This window comes from Lichenostomus cassidix, chromosome 29, assembly GCF_008360975.1.
Source record: "Lichenostomus cassidix isolate B80296 chromosome 29, HeHo_3.0, whole genome shotgun sequence".
Lineage (NCBI taxonomy): Eukaryota > Metazoa > Chordata > Aves > Passeriformes > Meliphagidae > Lichenostomus > Lichenostomus cassidix.
The window spans coordinates 1,603,670-1,622,542 of NC_139509.1; the positions used below are offsets into that span (position 1 = coordinate 1,603,670).

An 18,873-nucleotide genomic window follows, 5' to 3' on the forward strand; every position below is an offset into this window, starting at 1 on the left:
ACCCCACTGTCCCCGGGGTGTCCCCAGGGTGTCCCCAGGGTGTCCCCATGGTGACCCCACTGACCCCAGGCTGTCCCCATGTCCCCAGGGATGAACGCTGCTGTCCCCAAGGTGTCCCCACTGTCCCCAGGGTGTCCCCATGGTGACCCCGCTGACCCCAGGGTGTCCCCAAGGTGTCCCCACTGTCCCCAGGGTGTCCCCATGGTGACCCCGCTGACCCCAGGGTGTCCCCATGGTGACCCCACTGACCCCAGGCTGTCCCCATGTCCCCAGGGATGAACGCTGCTGTCCCCAAGGTGTCCCCACTGTCCCCAGGGTGTCCCCAGGCTGTCCCCATGGTGTCCCCACTGACCCCAGGGTGTCCCCATGGTGTCCCCACTGTCCCCAGGGTGTCCCCAGGCTGTCCCCATGGTGTCCCCACTGACCCCAGGGTGTCCCCAAGGTGACCCCACTGACCCCAGGCTGTCCCCATGTCCCCAGGGATGAACGCTGCTGTCCCCAAGGTGTCCCCACTGACCCCAGGGTGTCCCCATGGTGACCACGCTGACCCCAGGGTGACCCCACTGACCCCATGGTGTCCCCACTGACCCCAGGCTGTCCCCAAGGTGTCCCCACTGACCCCAGGCTGTCCCCATGTCCCCAGGGATGAACGCTGCGGTCAGGGCTGTGGTTCGGGTTGGGATCTACACAGGAGCCAAGGTGTACTTCGTGTGTGAGGTCAGTGCTGAGCCCTCCCGAGATCCCAAAAATCCCATCCCAAAATCCCAAAATTCCATCCCAAAATTAATCCCAAAATCCCAACCCAAAATCCTGCATTCCCAGCCCAAAACCCCAAAATTCCCAACCCAAAATCCCAATATCCCATCCCTAAATTCCCATCCCAAAATGTCAAATATCCATCCCTAAATTCCCATCTCAAAATCCCAAAAATCCATCCCAAAATCCCAAAATCCCAGCCCAAAATCCTGAATTCCCATCCCAAAACCCCAAAATTCCCATCCCAAAATCCCAAAATTTCATCCCAAAATCTCAAAATTCCATCCCAAATTCCCAGCCCAAAATCCCACATTCCCACCCCAAAATCCCAAAACTCCCACCCCAAAATCCCAAAACTCCCACCCCAAAATCCCAAAATTCCCAGCCCAAAATCCCAAAATTTCCATCCCAAGATTCCCATCCCAAAACGCCAAAACTCCCAGCCCAAAATCTCAGCCCAAAATCCCAAATTCCCAAAACTCCCAGCCCCGAATTCCCGAATCTCCATCCCAAAACTGGGGCAGAGGTGTCACCGAGGCACTGTCCCCACTGTCCCCTGCTGTCCCCCCAGGGCTACCAGGGCCTGGTGGACGGCGGTGAGCACATCAAGGAGGCCACCTGGGAGAGCGTGTCCATGATGCTGCAGCTGGTGAGGGACACGGCTGGACACGGGGTGGACATGGGTGGACACAGGGTGGACATGGGGTGGACATGGGATGGACACGGGGTGGACATGGAATGGACACAGGGTGGACACGGGGTGGACACGGGATGGACATGGGGTGGACATGGGATGGACATGGAATGGACAGGGAGGGAAATGGAGATGGACATGGAGATGGACATGGAGATGGACATGGGGATGGACATGGGGTGGATGGATGGATGGATGGATGGACATGGATGGACATGGGATGGACATGGGATGGACATGGATGGACATGGGATGGACATGGAGATGGATATGGAGATGGATATGGAGATGGATATGGGATGGACATGGGGTGGACATGGCTGAACACGGATGGACATGGGGTGGATGGATGGATGGATGGATGAACATGGATGGACATGGAGATGGACATGGAGATGGACATGGAGGGATAGACATGGACAGACACAAGGATGGATGGAGGGATGGACACAGGATGGACATGGATGGACATGGGGATGGACATGGATGGACACGGGGATGGATGGAGGGATGGACACGAGATGGACACGGGATGGATGGATGGATGGATGGACACAGGGGTGGACATAGGATGGACATGGGGATGGAAGGATGGACACAAGGATGGATGGATGAATGGATGCATGGACACAAGATGGACACAGGGATGGATGGATGAATGGACAGATGGATGATGGATGGACGGATGGATGGTCATGGGGTGGACACAGGGATGGACAGACGGATGGACGGATGGATGGATGGATGGATGGACAGATGGACAGGTGGACACAGGGATGGACAGATGGATGGATAGATGATGGATGGACAGATGGATGGATGGTCATGGTGTGGACACGGGGATGGATGGATGGATGGATAGACACTGGGATGGACAGATGGATGGAGGGATGGACAGATGTCCCCAACAATATCCCCATGTCCCCAGGGCGGCACAGTGATCGGCAGCGCGCGCTGCCAGGATTTCCGCTCCCGCGAGGGTCGGCTCCGCGCCGCCAGGAATTTGGTCAAGCTGGGTGTCACCAACCTGTGTGTCATCGGCGGTGACGGCAGCCTCACCGGGGCCGACACCTTCCGCGCCGAGTGGGGATCCCTGCTGCAGGAGCTGGTCAAGAACGGTATGGAGACCCCAAAATACCCCAAATTAACCCCAAAATTAACCTCAAAATTAACCTCAGCAGGGTGGGGTCCCTGCTGCAGGAGCTGGTCAAAAACGGTATGGAGACCCCAAAATACCCCAAATTAACCCCAAAATTAACCTCAAAATTAACCTCAGCAGGGTGGGGATCCCTGCTGCAGGAGATGCTCAAAAACGGTATTGGGACCCCAAAAATACCCCAAAATAACCCCAAGATTAACCCCAAAAATCATCCCAAAATTGACCTCAGCAGGGTGGGGTCCCTGCTGCAGGAGATGCTCAAAAACGGTGTGAAGACCCCAAAATACGCCAAAATAACCCCAAAATTAACCCCAAAATTTACCTCAGCAGGGTGGGGATCCCTGCTGCAGGAGCTGGTCAAAAACGGTATTGGGACCCCAAAAATGATCCAAAATTAACCCCAAAATTAACCTCAGCAGACTGGGGATCCCTGCTGCAGGAGCTGGTCAAAAATGATATGGAGACCCCAAAAATACCCCAAATTAACCCCAAAATTAGCCCCAAAATTGACCTCAGCAGACTGGGGAAACCTGCTGCAGGAGCTGGTCAAAAACAATATGGAGACCCCAAAAATACCCCAAAATACCCCAAAATAACCCCAAAATTAACCCCAAAATTGACCTCAGCAGACTGGGGAAACCTGCTGCAGGAGCTGGTCAAAAATGGTATGGAGACCCCAAAATACCCCAAATTAACCCCAAAATTAACCTCAAAATTAACCTCAGTGGGGTGGGGATCCCTGCTGCAGGAGCTGGTCAAAAACGGTATGGAGACCCCAAAAATACCCCAAAATAACCCCAAAATTAACCTCAAAATTAACCTCAGCAGGGTGGGCTCCCTGCTGCAGGAGCTGGTCAAAAAATGGTATGGAGACCCCAAAAATACCCCAAAATACCCAAAAATAACCCCAAAATTAACCCCAAAATTGACCTCAGCAGGGTGGGGATCCCTGCTGCAGGAGATGCTCAAAAACGGTATTGGGACCCCAAAAATACCCCAAAATAACCCCAAGATTAACCCCAAAAATCATCCCAAAACTGACCTCAGCAGGGTGGGGTCCCTGCTGCAGGAGCTGGTCAAAAACGGTATGGAGACCCCAAAATACCCCAAATTAACCCCAAAATTAACCTCAAAATTAACCTCAGTGGGGTGGGGATCCCTGCTGCAGGAGCTGGTCAAAAAATGGTATGGAGACCCCAAAAATACCCCAAAATAACCCCAAAATTAACCCCAAAAATTATCCCACAATTAACCTCAGCAGACTGGGGATCCCTGCTGCAGGAGATGCTCAAAAACGGTATGGAGACCCCAAAATACCCCAAATTAACCCCAAAATTAACCTCAAAATTAACCTCAGCAGGGTGGGGAAACCTGCTGCAGGAGCTGCTCAAAAATGGTACTTGAACCCCAAAATTCATCCCAAATTAACCCCAAAAATCACCCCAAAATTGACCTCAGGGGGGTGGGAAAAAGGGTTGGGATCCTTGCAGCAGGAGCTGCTCAAAAATGGTACTGGAACCCCAAAATTAACCCCAAAATTACCCCAAAATTAACCCCAAAAAATCATCCCAAAATTGACCTCAGCAGGGTGGGGATCCCTGCTGCAGGAGCTGCTAAAAAACGGTATTGGAACCCCAAAATAATTCCAAAATAACCCCAAAATTAACCATCATTTTGTGACACTCAAACCCATGGATTTTTACCACCCAAAAATGCGGATTTTTGCCACCCAAAACTGTGGATTTTTGCCACCCAAAAATGAGGGTTTCCCCCCCCAAAATATGATTTTCTGACCCCCAAACCCATAACTTTTTGACACCCAAAAATGTGGATTTTTACCTCCCAAAAATATGGATTTTTACCACCCAAAAATGCAAGTTTTCCCCCCAAAAACACCCAAACCCATGATTTCGTGGCACCCAAAGCCGTGGATTTTTACCACCCAAAAATGTGGGGTTTTACCACCCAAAAATGTGGATTTTTATCACCCAAAAATGTGAGTTTTCCCCCCAAAACACCCAAACCCACGATATCGTGACACCCAAAGCCATGGACTTTCACCACACAAAAATATGGATTTTTACCACCCAAAAATGAGGATTTTTCCCACCCAAAAATGTGAGTTTTCCCCCCAAACCCATGATTTCATGACACTCAAACCCATGGACTTTTACCAACCAAAAATGTGGATTTTTACCACCCAAAAATGCAAGTTTTCCCCCCAAAACACCCAAACCCATAATTTCGTGACACCCAAACCCACAATTTCCTGACACCCAAAACTGACGGACAATGGGGGACAATCCGTGCGCGGGGCTGAGGTGACACAGGTGACAATGCCACCCCCCAGGTGGCATCACGGCGGAGGAGGCGCAGCGCTCGAGCCACCTGAACATCGTGGGCATGGTGGGGTCCATCGACAACGACTTCTGCGGCACCGACATGACCATCGGCACCGACTCGGCGCTGCACCGCATCATGGAGATCGTGGACGCCATCACCACCACCGCCCAGAGGTGACAGGGACACCACGGGGTCACCAGGGACATCCTGGGGTCACCAGGGTCACCAGGGTCACCAAATGGGGCAGGGATACAGGGATGGACATGAGGATCATCATGGGGATCATCATGGGTATCATCATGGAGATGGTGGACGCCATCACCACCACTGCCCAGAGGTGACAGGGACACCCCGGGGTCATTGGGGTCACCAGGGTCACCACATGGGGATGGATGGACAGGGATGGACATGGGGATGGACATGGGGAGGGATGGAGGAATGGACTTGTGGAGAGAGGAACATGGGGATCATCATGGAGATCGTGGACGCCATCACCACCACTGCCCAGAGGTGACAGGGACAGCCTGGGGTCACCCATGGGATGGAGGGACATGGGGACATCCCACAGGCTGGAGGGACACAGGGATGGACACTGGGATGGACATTGGATGGATGGATGGATGGATGGATGGATGGATGGACATGGGGATCATCATGGGGATCATCATGGAGATGGTGGACACCATCACCACCACTGCCCAGAGGTGACAGGGACATCCCGGGGTCGCCCATGGGATGGAGGGACATTGGGATGGACACAGGGATGGACACAGGGATGGACACAGGGATGGACATGGGGATCATCATGGGGATCATCATGGGGATCATCATGGAGATCATGGACGCCATCACCACCACTGCCCAGAGGTGACAGGGACATCATAGGGTCATCAGGGACATCCTGGGGTCACCAGGGACATCCTGGAGTCATCTGTGTAACCTACAGGGAGGGATGGACACTGGGATGGACATGGGCTGGATGGATGGATGGATGGATGGATGGATGGATGGATGGATGGATGATGGACATGGGGAGGGATGGACATGGGGATCATCATGGAGACCATCGTGGAGATCGTGGATGCCATCACCACCACCGCCCAGAGGTGACAGGGACATCCTGGGGTCACCCATGGGGTGGACACGGGGATGGACACTGGGAAGGACATGGGATGGATGGATGGATGGATGGACAGATGGACACAAGGACGGACACTGGGAGACATAGAAGGAAACATGGAGAGATGGATGTCCCCAATGTCCCCAGTGTCCCCAGTCCAGCTGATGACACCCTTTGTCTCCACAGCCACCAGAGGACATTCGTGCTGGAGGTCATGGGGCGCCACTGCGGGTGAGTTTTCCCATTCAAAATTGGGGAAAATCAGTATTTTTATTATTAAAAATTACTAAAAAGGCAGTTCTGGTCCTCAGGATGTGGTTTTCCCATTAAGAAATGGTGAAAATATTTATCACTGAAAATGACCCAAAAAGGTGTTTTTTGCCCCAAATTCAGGTACCTGGCGCTGATCACCGCCCTGGCCTGTGGTGCTGATTGGGTTTTCATCCCTGAATCTCCACCTGAGGACGACTGGGAGGATCATCTGTGCAGGAGACTGACCGAGGTGGACACTGGTGGACATGGGGTGGACATGGGGTGGACATGGGGTGGATGGATGGACATGGGATGAACATGGGTGGACATGGGATGGACATGGGATGGACATGGGATGGACATGGGGTGGATGGATGGACATGGGATGGACATGGGGATGTATGGAGGGATGGACATGGATGGACATGGGAGGGACATGGGGTGGATGGATGGATGGATGGGTGGACATGGAGATGGATATGGGATGGAAATGGGGATGGACGTGGGGTGGACATGGATGGACATGGATGGACATGGGGTGGACATGGAAATGGATATGGGATGGACATAGATGGACACAGATGTACATGGGATGGACATGGGGTGGACATGGATGGACTTGGATGGACATGGGGTGGACATGGAAATGGATATGGGATGGACATAGATGGACACAGATGGACATGGGACGGGCATGGGGTGCATGGATGGATGGATGGATGGAAGGAAGGATGCACATGGGATGGACATGGGATGGACATGGGGATGGAGGGATGGACATGGATGGACATGGATGGACACAGGGAGGAGGAAGGCTGGGATGGGGATCTCCCCTGTCCCCATTGTCACCCCATTGTCACCCTGTCCCCATTGTCACCCCGTTGTCACCTTGTCCCTGTTGTCACCCAGACCCGTGTCGGTGGCTCCAGACTCAACATCATCATCGTGGCCGAAGGTGCCATCGACAAGCACGGCAAGGCCATCACCTCCGATGACATCAAAGCCGTGAGTGGCCACAGGGGACACCGGGGGGACATGGGGGGGACATGGGAGGGGACAATCCCCTTCTCCCATTTTGGGCTGGATGCCAGTGTCCCTGATGACCCCATTGATCCCAATGTCCCCAACATCCCAAATGCCCCCATTATCCTCAATATCCCCAATGACCTCAATGCCCCCAATGTCCCCAATGTCCCCAATGTCCCCAATGTCCCCAATGTCCCCAATGCCCCAATATCACTAATATCCCCAATGACCCAAATGTCCCCAATGTCCCCATTATCCCCATTGATCCCAATGTCCCCAATGTCCCTGATGTCCCCAATGTCCCAATATCCCTAATATCCCAATGTCCCCAATATCCCCATTACCACCATTGATCCCAATGTCCCCAATGTCCCCAATGTCCCTGATGTCCCCAATGACCCCACTGTCCCCAGTGTCCCCACTGTCCCAATGTCCCCAATGACCCCAATGACCCCAATGTCCCCATTATCCCAAATATCCCCAATGACCCCAATGTCCCCAATGCCCCAATATCATTAATATCCCCAATGTCCCCAGTGTCCCCAATGTCCCCATTATCCCCATTGATCCCAATGTCCCCAATGTCCCTGATGTCCCCAATGATGCCATTGCCCCAGTGTCCCCAATGTCCCCAATGTCCCCACAGCTGGTGGTGAAGCGCCTGGGCTATGACACCCGAGTGACCATCCTGGGCCATGTCCAGCGTGGAGGGACACCTTCGGCCTTTGACCGCATCCTGGTGGGCATCGTGTGTCCCCAACAGGGTCCTTGTCCCCAGCCCTGTCCCCAATCCTGTCCCCAACCCTGTCCCCAACTCTGCCCCTGTCCCCAACCCTGTCCCTGTCCCCAAGCTTGATGTCAAAATGGGGTGGACCGGGAGGTGACATTCCTGGGAGATGACACCCCTGGGAGGTGACAGACCCAGGAGGTGACAGCCCAGGAGGGAGGTGACACCCAAGGGAGGGAGGTGACATTCTCAGTGAGGTGACATCAGGAGGTGACATCACCCTCAGGAGGTGACACCCCAGGGAGGGAGGTGACATCCCTGGGAGGTGACATCGGGAGGTGACACTGCAGGGAGGTGACAGCCCGATAGGTGACATCTCCGGGAGTTGACATCACCCTCAGGAGGTGACACCCCAGAGAGGGAGGTAACATCCCTGGGAGGTGACATCGGCAGGTGACACCCAGGGAGGGAGGTGACAACCCTGAGAGGTGACACCCCAGGGAAGGAGGTGACATCCCCGGTAGGTGACACCCCAGGGAGGTGACACCCCAGGGAGGTGACATGCCGGTGTCCCCCAGGGCAGCAGGATGGGCGTGGAGGCAGTGATGGCTCTGCTCGAGGGCACTCCGGACACTCCGGCCTGCGTGGTCAGCCTGTCCGGCAACCAGGCCGTGCGGCTGCCGCTGATGGAGTGTGTGCAGGTGGTGAGTGAGGGGACAGGGGACACGAGGGGACACCCAGGAGGGACCCCAAACTGCCCAGGAGTGACCCCAAACTGCCCAGGAGTGACCCCAAAAACATTCCAGAAAATGTCCCCAGAGACATCCCAGCAGTGACCCCAAACCTGCCCAGGAGTGACCCCAAACTGCCCAGGAGTGACCCCAAATCCACCCAGGAGTGACCACAAACACATCCCAGGAGTGACCCCAAAAACACCCCAAAAATGTCCCCAAAGACACCCAGGAGTGACCCCAAAGCCACCTGGGAATGGCACAAAACACACCCCAAGAATGTCCCCAAAGACACCCAGGAGTGACCACAAACTGCTCAGGAGTGACCCCAAAGACACCCCGGGATTGTCCCCAGAACCACCTGGGAGTGACCCCAAACTGCCCAGGAGTGACCCCAAAGACACCGAGAAGTGATGACAAACACATCCCAGAAAATGACCTCAAACCTGTCCAGGAGTGACCACAAACACATCCCAGGAGTGACCCCAAAAACATCCCAGAAAATGTCCCCAAAGACACCCTAGGAGTGACCCCAAACCCACCCGGGATTGTCCCCAAAACCACCTGGGAGTGGCACCAAACACATCCCAGAAAATGTCCCCAAAGCTGCCCAGGAGTGACCACAATCCCACCCCAAGAGTGACCCCAATCCCACCCAGGAGTGACCTCAAAGCCACCTGGGAGTGACCCCAAAACCACCCCAAGAATGACCCCAAACACATCCCAGAAAATGTCCCTAAAGACACCCAGGAGTGACCCCGAAACCACCCCAGGATTGTTCCCAAACCACCCAGGAGTGACCCCAAAAACATCCCAGAAAATGTCCCCAAACCTGCCCAGCAGTGACCCCAAACCCACCCTGGCATTGTCCCCAATCCCACCCTGGCATTGTCCCCAAACCACCCAGGATGTCCCCAAACTGCCCAGGAGTGACCCCAATCCACTCCAGGACACCCCAATCCCACCCAAAAAACCCCAATTTCTCCCCAAAAAACCCAATCCCTTTTGTCCCCTGTGTCCCCTCTGTCCCCAGACCAAGGATGTCACCAAGGCCATGAACGAGGGACGCTTTGAGGAGGCGCTGAAGCTGCGGGGCAGGTGGGTGTCACCTCCTGTCCCTGTCCCCAAAATGCCCCCAGAATGTCCCCAATGTTCCCAGAATGTCCCCAAACCCCGATGTCCCCAGAATGTCCCCAGAATGTCCCCAAACCCCAATGTCCCCCCATCTTTAGGAGCTTCGAGAACAACTGGAATGTCTACAAGCTGCTGGCGCACATCCGCCCACCTGCCACCAAGGTAGGGACAGCTGGCCTTGTCCCCGTGTCCCCTGTGTCACCAAGGCCACCCCTGACCGTGTCCCTGTCCATGTCCTTGTCCTCATGTCCCCGTGTCCCCTGTGTCCCCTGTGTCCCCATATCCCTGTCCTCATGTCCCTTGTCTTTGTGTCCCTGTGTGTCCCCATGCCCCTGACAGTGTCCCCATGAGCCTGATGATGTCCCTGACGGTGTCCCCATGTCCCCAAGGCCACCCTGACTGTGTCCCCGTGTCCCTGATGGTGTCCCCATGTCCCTGATGGTGTCCCTGACGGTGTCCCCATGACCCTGATGATGTCCCTGATGGTGTCCCCATGTCCCCAAGGCCACCCTGACTGTGTCCCCGTGTCCCTGATGGTGTCCCCATGTCCCCAAGGCCACCCTGACTGTGTCCCCGTGTCCCTGATGGTGTCCCTGTGTCCCTGACGGTGTCCCTGACTGTGTCCCCGTGTCCCTGATGGTGTCCCCTGTCCCCATATCTGCATATCCCTATGTCCCTGTCCATGTTTCTGTGTCCCTGATGATGTCCCCAAGGCCACCCTGAGGGGACAGGGTGACACTCCTGAGGGTGTCCCCATGTCCCTGAGTGTGTCCCCAAGTCCCTGACGATGTCCCCAGTGTCCCCAGAGTGGTTACAACCTCACTGTGATGAACGTCGGCACTCCGGCTGTGGGGATGAACGGGGCTGTGTCCCATATCCTCATGTCCCTGTGTGTCCCTGGGTGTCCCTGTCTGTCCCCATGTCCCTGACGGTGTCCCCAATGTCCCCAGAGCGGCTATAACCTCGCTGTGATGAACGTTGGCGCTCCGGCAGCGGGTATGAACAGGGCTGTGTCACTATCCCTGTGTGTCCCTGTGTGTCCCCATGTCCCTGACGATGTCCCTGATGGTGTCCCCATGTCCCTGACGGTGTCCCCAATGTCCCCAGAGTGGCTATAACCTGGCGGTGATGAACGTTGGCGCTCCGGCCGCGGGGATGAACGGGGCTGTGTCACTATCCCTGTGTGTCCCTATGTGTCCCTGTGTGTCCCCACATCCCTGATGATGTCCCTGACGATGTCCCCAAGTCCCTGACGATGTCCCCAATGTCCCCAGAGCGGTTACAACCTGGCGGTGATGAACGTTGGCGCTCCGGCCGCGGGGATGAACGGGGCTGTGTCACTATTCCTGTGTGTCCCCATATCCCTGACGATGTCCCCAATGTCCCCAGAGCGGCTATAACCTGGCTGTGATGAACGTTGGCGCTCCGGCCACAGGGATGAACGGGGCTGTGTCCCCATGTCCCCATATCCTCATGTCCCCACGTCCCTGACGATGTCCCTGATGATGTCCCCATGTCCCTGACGATGTCCCCAATGTCCCCAGAGCGGTTACAACCTCGCGGTGATGAACGTTGGCGCTCCGGCCGCGGGGATGAACGGGGCTGTGTCACTATTCCTGTGTGTCCCCATATCCCTGACGATGTCCCCAATGTCCCCAGAGCGGCTATAACCTGGCTGTGATGAACGTTGGCGCTCCGGCCACAGGGATGAACGGGGCTGTGTCCCCATGTCCCCATATCCTCATGTCCCCACGTCCCTGACGATGTCCCTGATGATGTCCCCATGTCCCTGACGATGTCCCCAATGTCCCCAGAGCGGTTACAACCTCGCGGTGATGAACGTTGGCGCTCCGGCCGCGGGGATGAACGGGGCTGTGTCACTATCCCTGTGTGTCCCCAAGTCCCTGATGATGTCCCTGACGATGTCCCCATGTCCCTGACAATGTCCCCAATGTCCCCAGAGCGGTTACAATCTCGCTGTGATGAACGTTGGCGCTCCGGCCGCCGGGATGAACGCTGCCGTTCGCTCGACCGTCAGGATTGGCCTCATCCATGGTCATCGCATGCTGGCCGTGCACGATGGGTTTGAGGGGCTGGCCTTCGGGATGGTGAGGAGATGGGGAAAATGGGGGAAAACAGGAAAAAATGGTGGGAAAAGGGGTTGGGATGGTGAGGAAATGGGGGAAAATGTGGGAGAAATGGGAAAAATTGGGGGGAAAATGAGGAAAAATGGGGAAAATGGGTAAATTGGGGAAAAATGGGGGAAAATGGTGGGAAAAGGGAGGGAAAAGGGGATGGAATGGGAGAAAAATGGGGGAAAAGGGTGGGAAAAGGGAGGGAAAAGGGGATGGAATGGGAGAAAAATGGGGGAAAATGGTGGGAAAAGGGAGGGAAAAGGGGATGGAATGGGAGAAAAATGGGGGAAAAGGGTGGGGTAGAGAGAAAAATGGGGGCAAATGATGGGAAAAGGGGTTGGGATGGGAGAGAAATGGGAAAAATTGGGGCAAAATGGGAAAAAAGGGTGGGAAAAGGGATTGGGATGTGGAGAAAATGAGGGAAATGGGGGCAAATGGGTCTGTCTGACCCCAAATCCCATAAATGCCGTTTCCCCAGGTGGAGCAGATCAGTTGGGACGCTGTGGGCAGCTGGACTGGGCTGGGAGGATCCAAACTGGGCACCAAGAGGTGACACCCCTGTGGGGTCATTTGGGGTCATTTGGGTCACTTTGGGGTCATTTGGGGTCATTTGGGTCACTTTGGGGTCCCTTTGGGGTCATTTGGATCACTTTAGAGTCATTTGGGGTTCCTGTGGGGTCATTGTGGTCCATTTGGGGTCATTTGGGTCCATTTGGGGTCATTGTGGTCACTGTAGCCTCATTGGGGTCATTGTGGTCCCTTTAGGATCCCTTTGGGGTCATTGGAGTCATTTGGGGTAATCGGGGTCACTGTGGTCCCTTTGGGGTCATTAGGGGTCATTGGGGTCCCATTAGGGTCCCATTGGGGTCACTGTGGTCCCATTGGGGTCACTGTGATCCTTTTAGAGTCCCTTTGGTGTCCCTTTGAGGTCCCTTTAGGGTCTCTTTGGGGTCGTTGAGGTCATTTGGGTCCCTTTGGGGTCATTGGCGTCCCTTTGGGATCATTGGGATCCCATTGGGGTCATTTGGGTAATTGGGGTCTTTGTAGTCATTGGGATCACTGTGGTCATCGTGATCCCTGTGGGGTCACTGAGGTACATTTGGGGTCCATTTGGGTCGTTTGGGTCCATTTGGAGTCATTGGGATCATTGGGGTCCCATTGAGGTCCCTGGAGCCCCTTTGGGGTTTTGAAGTCATTGGGATCATTGTGGTCATTGGAGTCCATTTGGGGTCACTTTGGGGTCATTGGGGTCTCTTTGAGGTCACTTTGGGGTCATTGGGGTCCCTTTGAGGTCACTGTGGTCCCAGTGGGGTCATTGGGGTCCCTGTGGGATCATTGAGGTTATTTGGGGTAATTTGGGGTAATTTGGGGTAATTTGGGGTGATCTGGGGTGATTTGGGGTTATTTGGGGTCATTTGGGGTCATTAGGAGTGATTTGGGGTGATTTGGGGAGATCTGGGGTGATTTGGGGTGATTTGGGGTTATTTGGGGTGATTTGGGGTCATTAGGAGTGATTTGGGGTGATTTCCCCTTTCCCAGGACTCTCCCCAAGAAGTACTTCGAGGAGATCAGTGCCAACATCAGCAAGTTCGAGATCCACGGGCTCATCATCATCGGCGGCTTCGAGGTCAGCGGGCGTGGCCAGTGTCCCCGGTGTCCCCAGTGATGTCCCCACTATCCCCACTGACCCCAGTGTCCCCATTGATCCCAATGCCGCCAATGTCCCCAATGTCCCTAATGCCCCCAGTATCCCCAATGTCCCCAATGACCCCAATGTCCCTAATGTCCCCAGTGTCCCCAATGATGTCCCCATTATCCCCATTATCCCCACTGTCCCCAGTGTCCCCATTGATCCCAATGACCCCAATGTCCCCAATGATGTCCCCAATGATGTCCCCAATGATATCCCCATTATCCCCAATGTCCCCAGTGTCCTCAATGACCCCAATGACCCCAATGTCCCCAATGATGTCCCCATTATCCCCATCATCCCCACTGTCCCCAGTGTCCCCATTGATCCCAATGCCCCCAATGTCCCCAATATCTCCAATGACTTCAATGCCCCCAATGTCCCCAATGTCCCCATTATCCCCAATGTCCCCAATGATGTCCCCATTATCCCCTTTATCCCCAGTGTCCCCATTGATCCCAATGTCCCCAATATCTCCAATGACTCTAATGTCCCCATTGATCCCAATGACCCCAATGACCCCATTATCCCCAATGTCCCCAAAGTCCCCAATATCCCCATTGATCCCAATGACCCCAATGTCCCCATTGATCCAAATCACCCAAATGATCCCACTGATCCCAATGTCCCCAATAACCCCAATCTCCCCAGTGTCCCTATTGATCCCAATGACCCCAATGTCCCCATTGCCCCCAATATCCCCAATGCCTCCACTGACCCCAATGTCCCCAGTGATGTCCCCAGGCGTTCACGGGTGGCCTGGAGCTGGTGGAGGGTCGTTCCCGCTACGAGGAGCTCTGTGTCCCCAATGTCCCCAATGTCCTCAATGTCCCCAGTGTTCCCATTGATCCCAATATCCCCATTGTCCCCAATGTCCCCAATGTCCCCATTGTCTCCAGGCGTTCACGGGTGGCCTGGAGCTGGTCGAAGGTCATTCTCGCTATGAGGAGCTCTGTGTCCCCAATGTCCCCAATGTCCCCAATGTCCCCACTGATCCAAATAACCCCAATGTCCCCAGGCGTTCACAGGTGGCCTGGAGCTGGTGGAGGGCCGTTCCCGCTACGAGGAGCTCCGTGTCCCCAATGTCCCCATTGTCCCCAGTGATCCAAATAACCCCAATGTTCCCAGTGTCTCCATTGACCCCAATGTCCCCAATGTCCCCAGTGATGTCCCCAGGCGTTCACAGGTGGCCTGGAGCTGGTGGAGGGCCGTTCCCGCTACGAGGAGCTCTGTGTCCCCAATGTCCCCAGTGTCCCCAATGCCCCCATTGACCCCAATGTCCCCACTGACCCCAATGTCCCCAATGATGTCCCCAGGCGTTCACGGGTGGCCTGGAGCTGGTGGAGGGCCGTTCCCGCTACGAGGAGCTCTGCATCCCGCTGTGCATCATCCCTGCCACCGTGTCCAACAATGTCCCCGGCTCCGACTTCAGCATCGGCGCCGACACGGCTCTGAACACCATCACCAATGTGAGAGACAGAAAATCCCATAAAATACCCCAAAAATACCCTAAATAATCCCCTAAACTGCTCTCAACACCATCACCAACGTGAGAGACAGAAAATCCCATAAAATATCCCAAAAACATCCCAAAAATACCCCAAAAACACCCCGAAAATACTCTAAATCACCCTCAACACCATCACCAACGTGAGAGACAGAAATACCCCAAAAATACCCCAAAAACACCCCAAAAATACCCTAAACTGCTCTCAACACCATCACCAACGTGAGAGACAGAAACACCCCAAAAACACCCTGAAAATAACCCAAATCATCCCCTAAACCACCCTCAACACCATCACCAACGTGAGAGACAGAAAATCCCATAAAATATCCCAAAAACACCCTAAATCACCCTCAACACCATCACCAACGTGAGAGCCTGAAAATTCCATAAAATACCCCAAAAACACCCTGAAAATAACCCAAATCATCCCCTAAACCACCCTCAACACCATCACCAACGTGAGAGACAGAAAATCCCAAATAACACCCTGAAAATAACCCAAATCATCCCCTAAACCACCCTCAACACCATCACCAATGTGAGAGACAGAAAATCCCATAAAATACCCCAAAAATACCCTAAATAATCCCCTAAACCACCCTCAACACCATCACCAACATGAGAGACAGAAATACCCCAAAAATACCCCAAAAACACCCCAAAAATACCCTAAATCACCCTCAACACCATCACCAACATGAGAGCCAAAAATACCGTAAAATACCCCAAAAACACCCTGAAAATAACCCAAATCATCCCCTAAACCACCCTCAACACCATCACCGACGTGAGAGACAGAAAATCCCATAAAATATCCCAAAAACATCCCAAAAATACCCTGAAATACCCCAAAAACACCCCGAAAATACCCTAAACTGCCCTCAACACCATCACCAACATGAGACCCCGAAAATCCCATAAATACCCCAAATCCCTGATCCCAAACACCATCACCATAGTCAAATCTCTTTTTCTGACCCTAAATCCCCATTTTTTCACCCCAAACCCAGACCTGTGACCTCATCAAGCAGTCTGCAAACCCTAAATCCCTTTTTCCTGACCCTAAATCCCATTTTTTAACCCAAAATCCCCATTTTTCACCCCAATCCCAGACCTGTGACCTCATCAAGCAGTCTCCTGACCCCAAACTCCTTTCTCTGACCCAAAATCCCCATTTTTCACCCCAATTTTCAGACCTGTGACCTCATCAAGCAGTCCATGGTTGATCTCCTGACCCTAAATCCCATTTCTCCGACCCAAAATCTCTGGTTTTCACCCCAAATCCAGACCTGTGACCTCATCAAGCAGTCCATGGTTGATCTCCTGACCCTAAATCCCATTTTTTAACCCAAAATCTCTGGTTTTCACCCCAAATCCAGACCTGTGGCCTCATCAAGCAGTCCATGGTGGATCTCCTGACCCTAAATCCCATTTCTCTGACCCAAAATCCCCATTTTTCACCCCAATCCCAGACCTGTGACCTCATCAAGCAGTCTGCAGACCCTAAATCCCATTTCTCTGACCCAAAATCCCCATTTTTCACCCCAATTTTCAGACCTGTGACCTCATCAAGCAGTCGGCTGCCGGCACCCCAATCTCCTGACCCTAAATCCCATTTTTTAACCCCAAAATCCCCATTTTTCACCCCAAATCCAGACCTGTGACCTCATCAAGCAGTCCATGGTAGATTTTCTGACCCTAAATTCCATTTTTGAACCCAAAATCCCTGTTTTTCACCCCAAACCCAGACCTGTGACCTCATCAAGCAGTCGACTGCTGGCGCCCCAATCTCCTGACCCTAAATCCCATTTTTCACCCAAAATCCCCATTTTTCACCCCAAACCCAGACCTGTGACCTCATCAAGCAGTCCATGGTGGATCTCCTGACCCTAAATCCCATTTCTCTGACCCAAAATCCCCATTTTTAACCCCAAATCCAGACCTGTGACCTCATCAAGCAGTCTCCTGACCCCAAACCCCTTTCTCTGACCCAAAATCCCCATTTTTCACCCCAATTTTCAGACCTGTGACCTCATCAAGCAGTCCATGGTTGATCTCCTGACCCTAAATCCCATTTTTAACCCCAAAATCCCCGTTTTTCACCCCAATTTTCAGACCTGTGACCTCATCAAGCAGTCCATGGTGGATCTCCTGACCCTAAATCCCATTTCTCTGACCCAAAATCCCCGTTTTTCACCCCAAATCCCAGACCTGTGACCTCATCAAGCAGTCTGCCGCCGGCACCAAGCGCCGCGTGTTCATCATCGAGACCATGGGAGGTTTCTGTGGCTACTTGGCCACCATGGCTGGGCTAGCGGCCGGCGCCGACGCCGCCTACATCTACGAGGAGCCCTTCGGCAGCCGCGACCTGCAGGTGGGGACACACCTGTGGTGTCACCTGGGTGTCACCTGTGTGTCACCTGTGGGTCACCTGTGTCACCTGGGTGCATTGGTTCCCATAGAAAATCCCATTAGAAACCCCAATAATCCCATTCCCACTTGTATTTATGGAGAGTCCTTCAGCAGCTGCAACCTGCAGATGGGGACACACCTGTGGTGTCACCTGTGGCACCTGGGTCACCTGTGTCACCTGTGGTGTCACCTGGGTCACCTGGGCTCAGTGGTTCCCATAGAAAATCCCATTAGAAACCCCATTAGAAATCCCATTCCCACTTGTATTTATGGAGAGTCCTTCAGCAGCTGTGACCTGCAGGTGGGGACACACCTGTGATGTCACCTGTGATGTCACCTGTGTGTCACCTGTGTCACCTGGCTGCGTTGGTTCCCATAGGAAATCCTATAACAGATCCCATTAGAAACCCCATAGCAAATCCCATTCACACCCTATATCTATGAGGAACCTTTCAGCAGCTGCGACCTGCAGGTGGGGACAGCTAGGAGTGTCACCTGTGTCACCTGGGTGCAGTGGTTCCCATAGAAAATCCCATTAGAAACCCCAATAATCCCATGACAAACCTCATTCCCACCCTATATCTATGAGGAGCCCTTCGGCAGCTGTGACCTGCAGGTGGGGACACACCTGTCCCCAGTGTCACCTGTGGGGTCACCTGTGTCACCCGTGTGTTGTGGTTCCCATAGAAAATCCCATTACAAACCCCATAACAAATCCCATTATCAACCCCTTTCCCACTCTGTGTCTATGAGGAGTTCTTCAGCAGCCATGACCTGCAGGTGGGGACAGCTAGGAGTGTCACCTGTGTCACCTGGGTGCATTGGTTCCCATAGAAAATCCCATTAGAAACCCCAATAATCCCATGACAAACCCCATTCCCACCCTATATCTATGAGGAGCCCTTCAGCAGCTGTGACCTGCAGGTGGGGACACACTTGTCCCCAGTGTCACCTGTGTGTCACCTGTGTCACCTGGGTCATGAGTGGTTCCCATTACAAACCCCATTCCCAGCCCCACTCCTGACCCCATTCCTGATCCTATTCCTGATCCCATTCCCAATTCCTGACCCCATTCCTCTCCCAATCCCATTCCCCACTCCCAATCCCATTCCTGCCCAATTCCCAGCCCCATTCCTGATCCCATTCCCCATTCCCAACCCCATTCCTGATCCTATTCCTGATCC

General features: G+C 53.9%; 1 protein-coding gene across 6 annotated transcripts in view; it reads left to right on the plus strand.

The window, feature by feature from the left end:
* The window catches only part of PFKM (phosphofructokinase, muscle), a 32,447-nt gene that overhangs the window by 3,283 nt on the left and 10,291 nt on the right, over positions 1-18,873 (plus strand). For 3 of the 6 annotated variants that reach the window (XM_085041184.1, XM_085041185.1, XM_085041180.1), the window contains exons 2-17: positions 644-717; positions 1,328-1,405; positions 2,379-2,568; positions 4,960-5,125; positions 6,259-6,303; positions 6,466-6,574; positions 7,234-7,329; positions 7,997-8,089; positions 8,656-8,781; positions 9,842-9,906; positions 10,041-10,104; positions 11,904-12,050; positions 12,556-12,626; positions 13,617-13,704; positions 15,084-15,236; positions 17,487-17,651. In XM_085041184.1, coding sequence (XP_084897310.1) covers positions 644-717; positions 1,328-1,405; positions 2,379-2,568; positions 4,960-5,125; positions 6,259-6,303; positions 6,466-6,574; positions 7,234-7,329; positions 7,997-8,089; positions 8,656-8,781; positions 9,842-9,906; positions 10,041-10,104; positions 11,904-12,050; positions 12,556-12,626; positions 13,617-13,704; positions 15,084-15,236; positions 17,487-17,651 — 1,730 coding nt within the window. Of the gene's footprint in view, positions 1-643; positions 718-1,327; positions 1,406-2,378; positions 2,569-2,631; positions 2,667-3,659; positions 3,695-4,959; positions 5,126-6,258; positions 6,304-6,465; positions 6,575-7,233; positions 7,330-7,996; positions 8,090-8,655; positions 8,782-9,841; positions 9,907-10,040; positions 10,105-11,903; positions 12,051-12,555; positions 12,627-13,616; positions 13,705-15,083; positions 15,237-17,486; positions 17,671-18,479; positions 18,539-18,873 lie in introns of those variants that run through there. The other 3 variants (XM_085041186.1, XM_085041181.1, XM_085041182.1) reach the window with 3 other exon arrangements.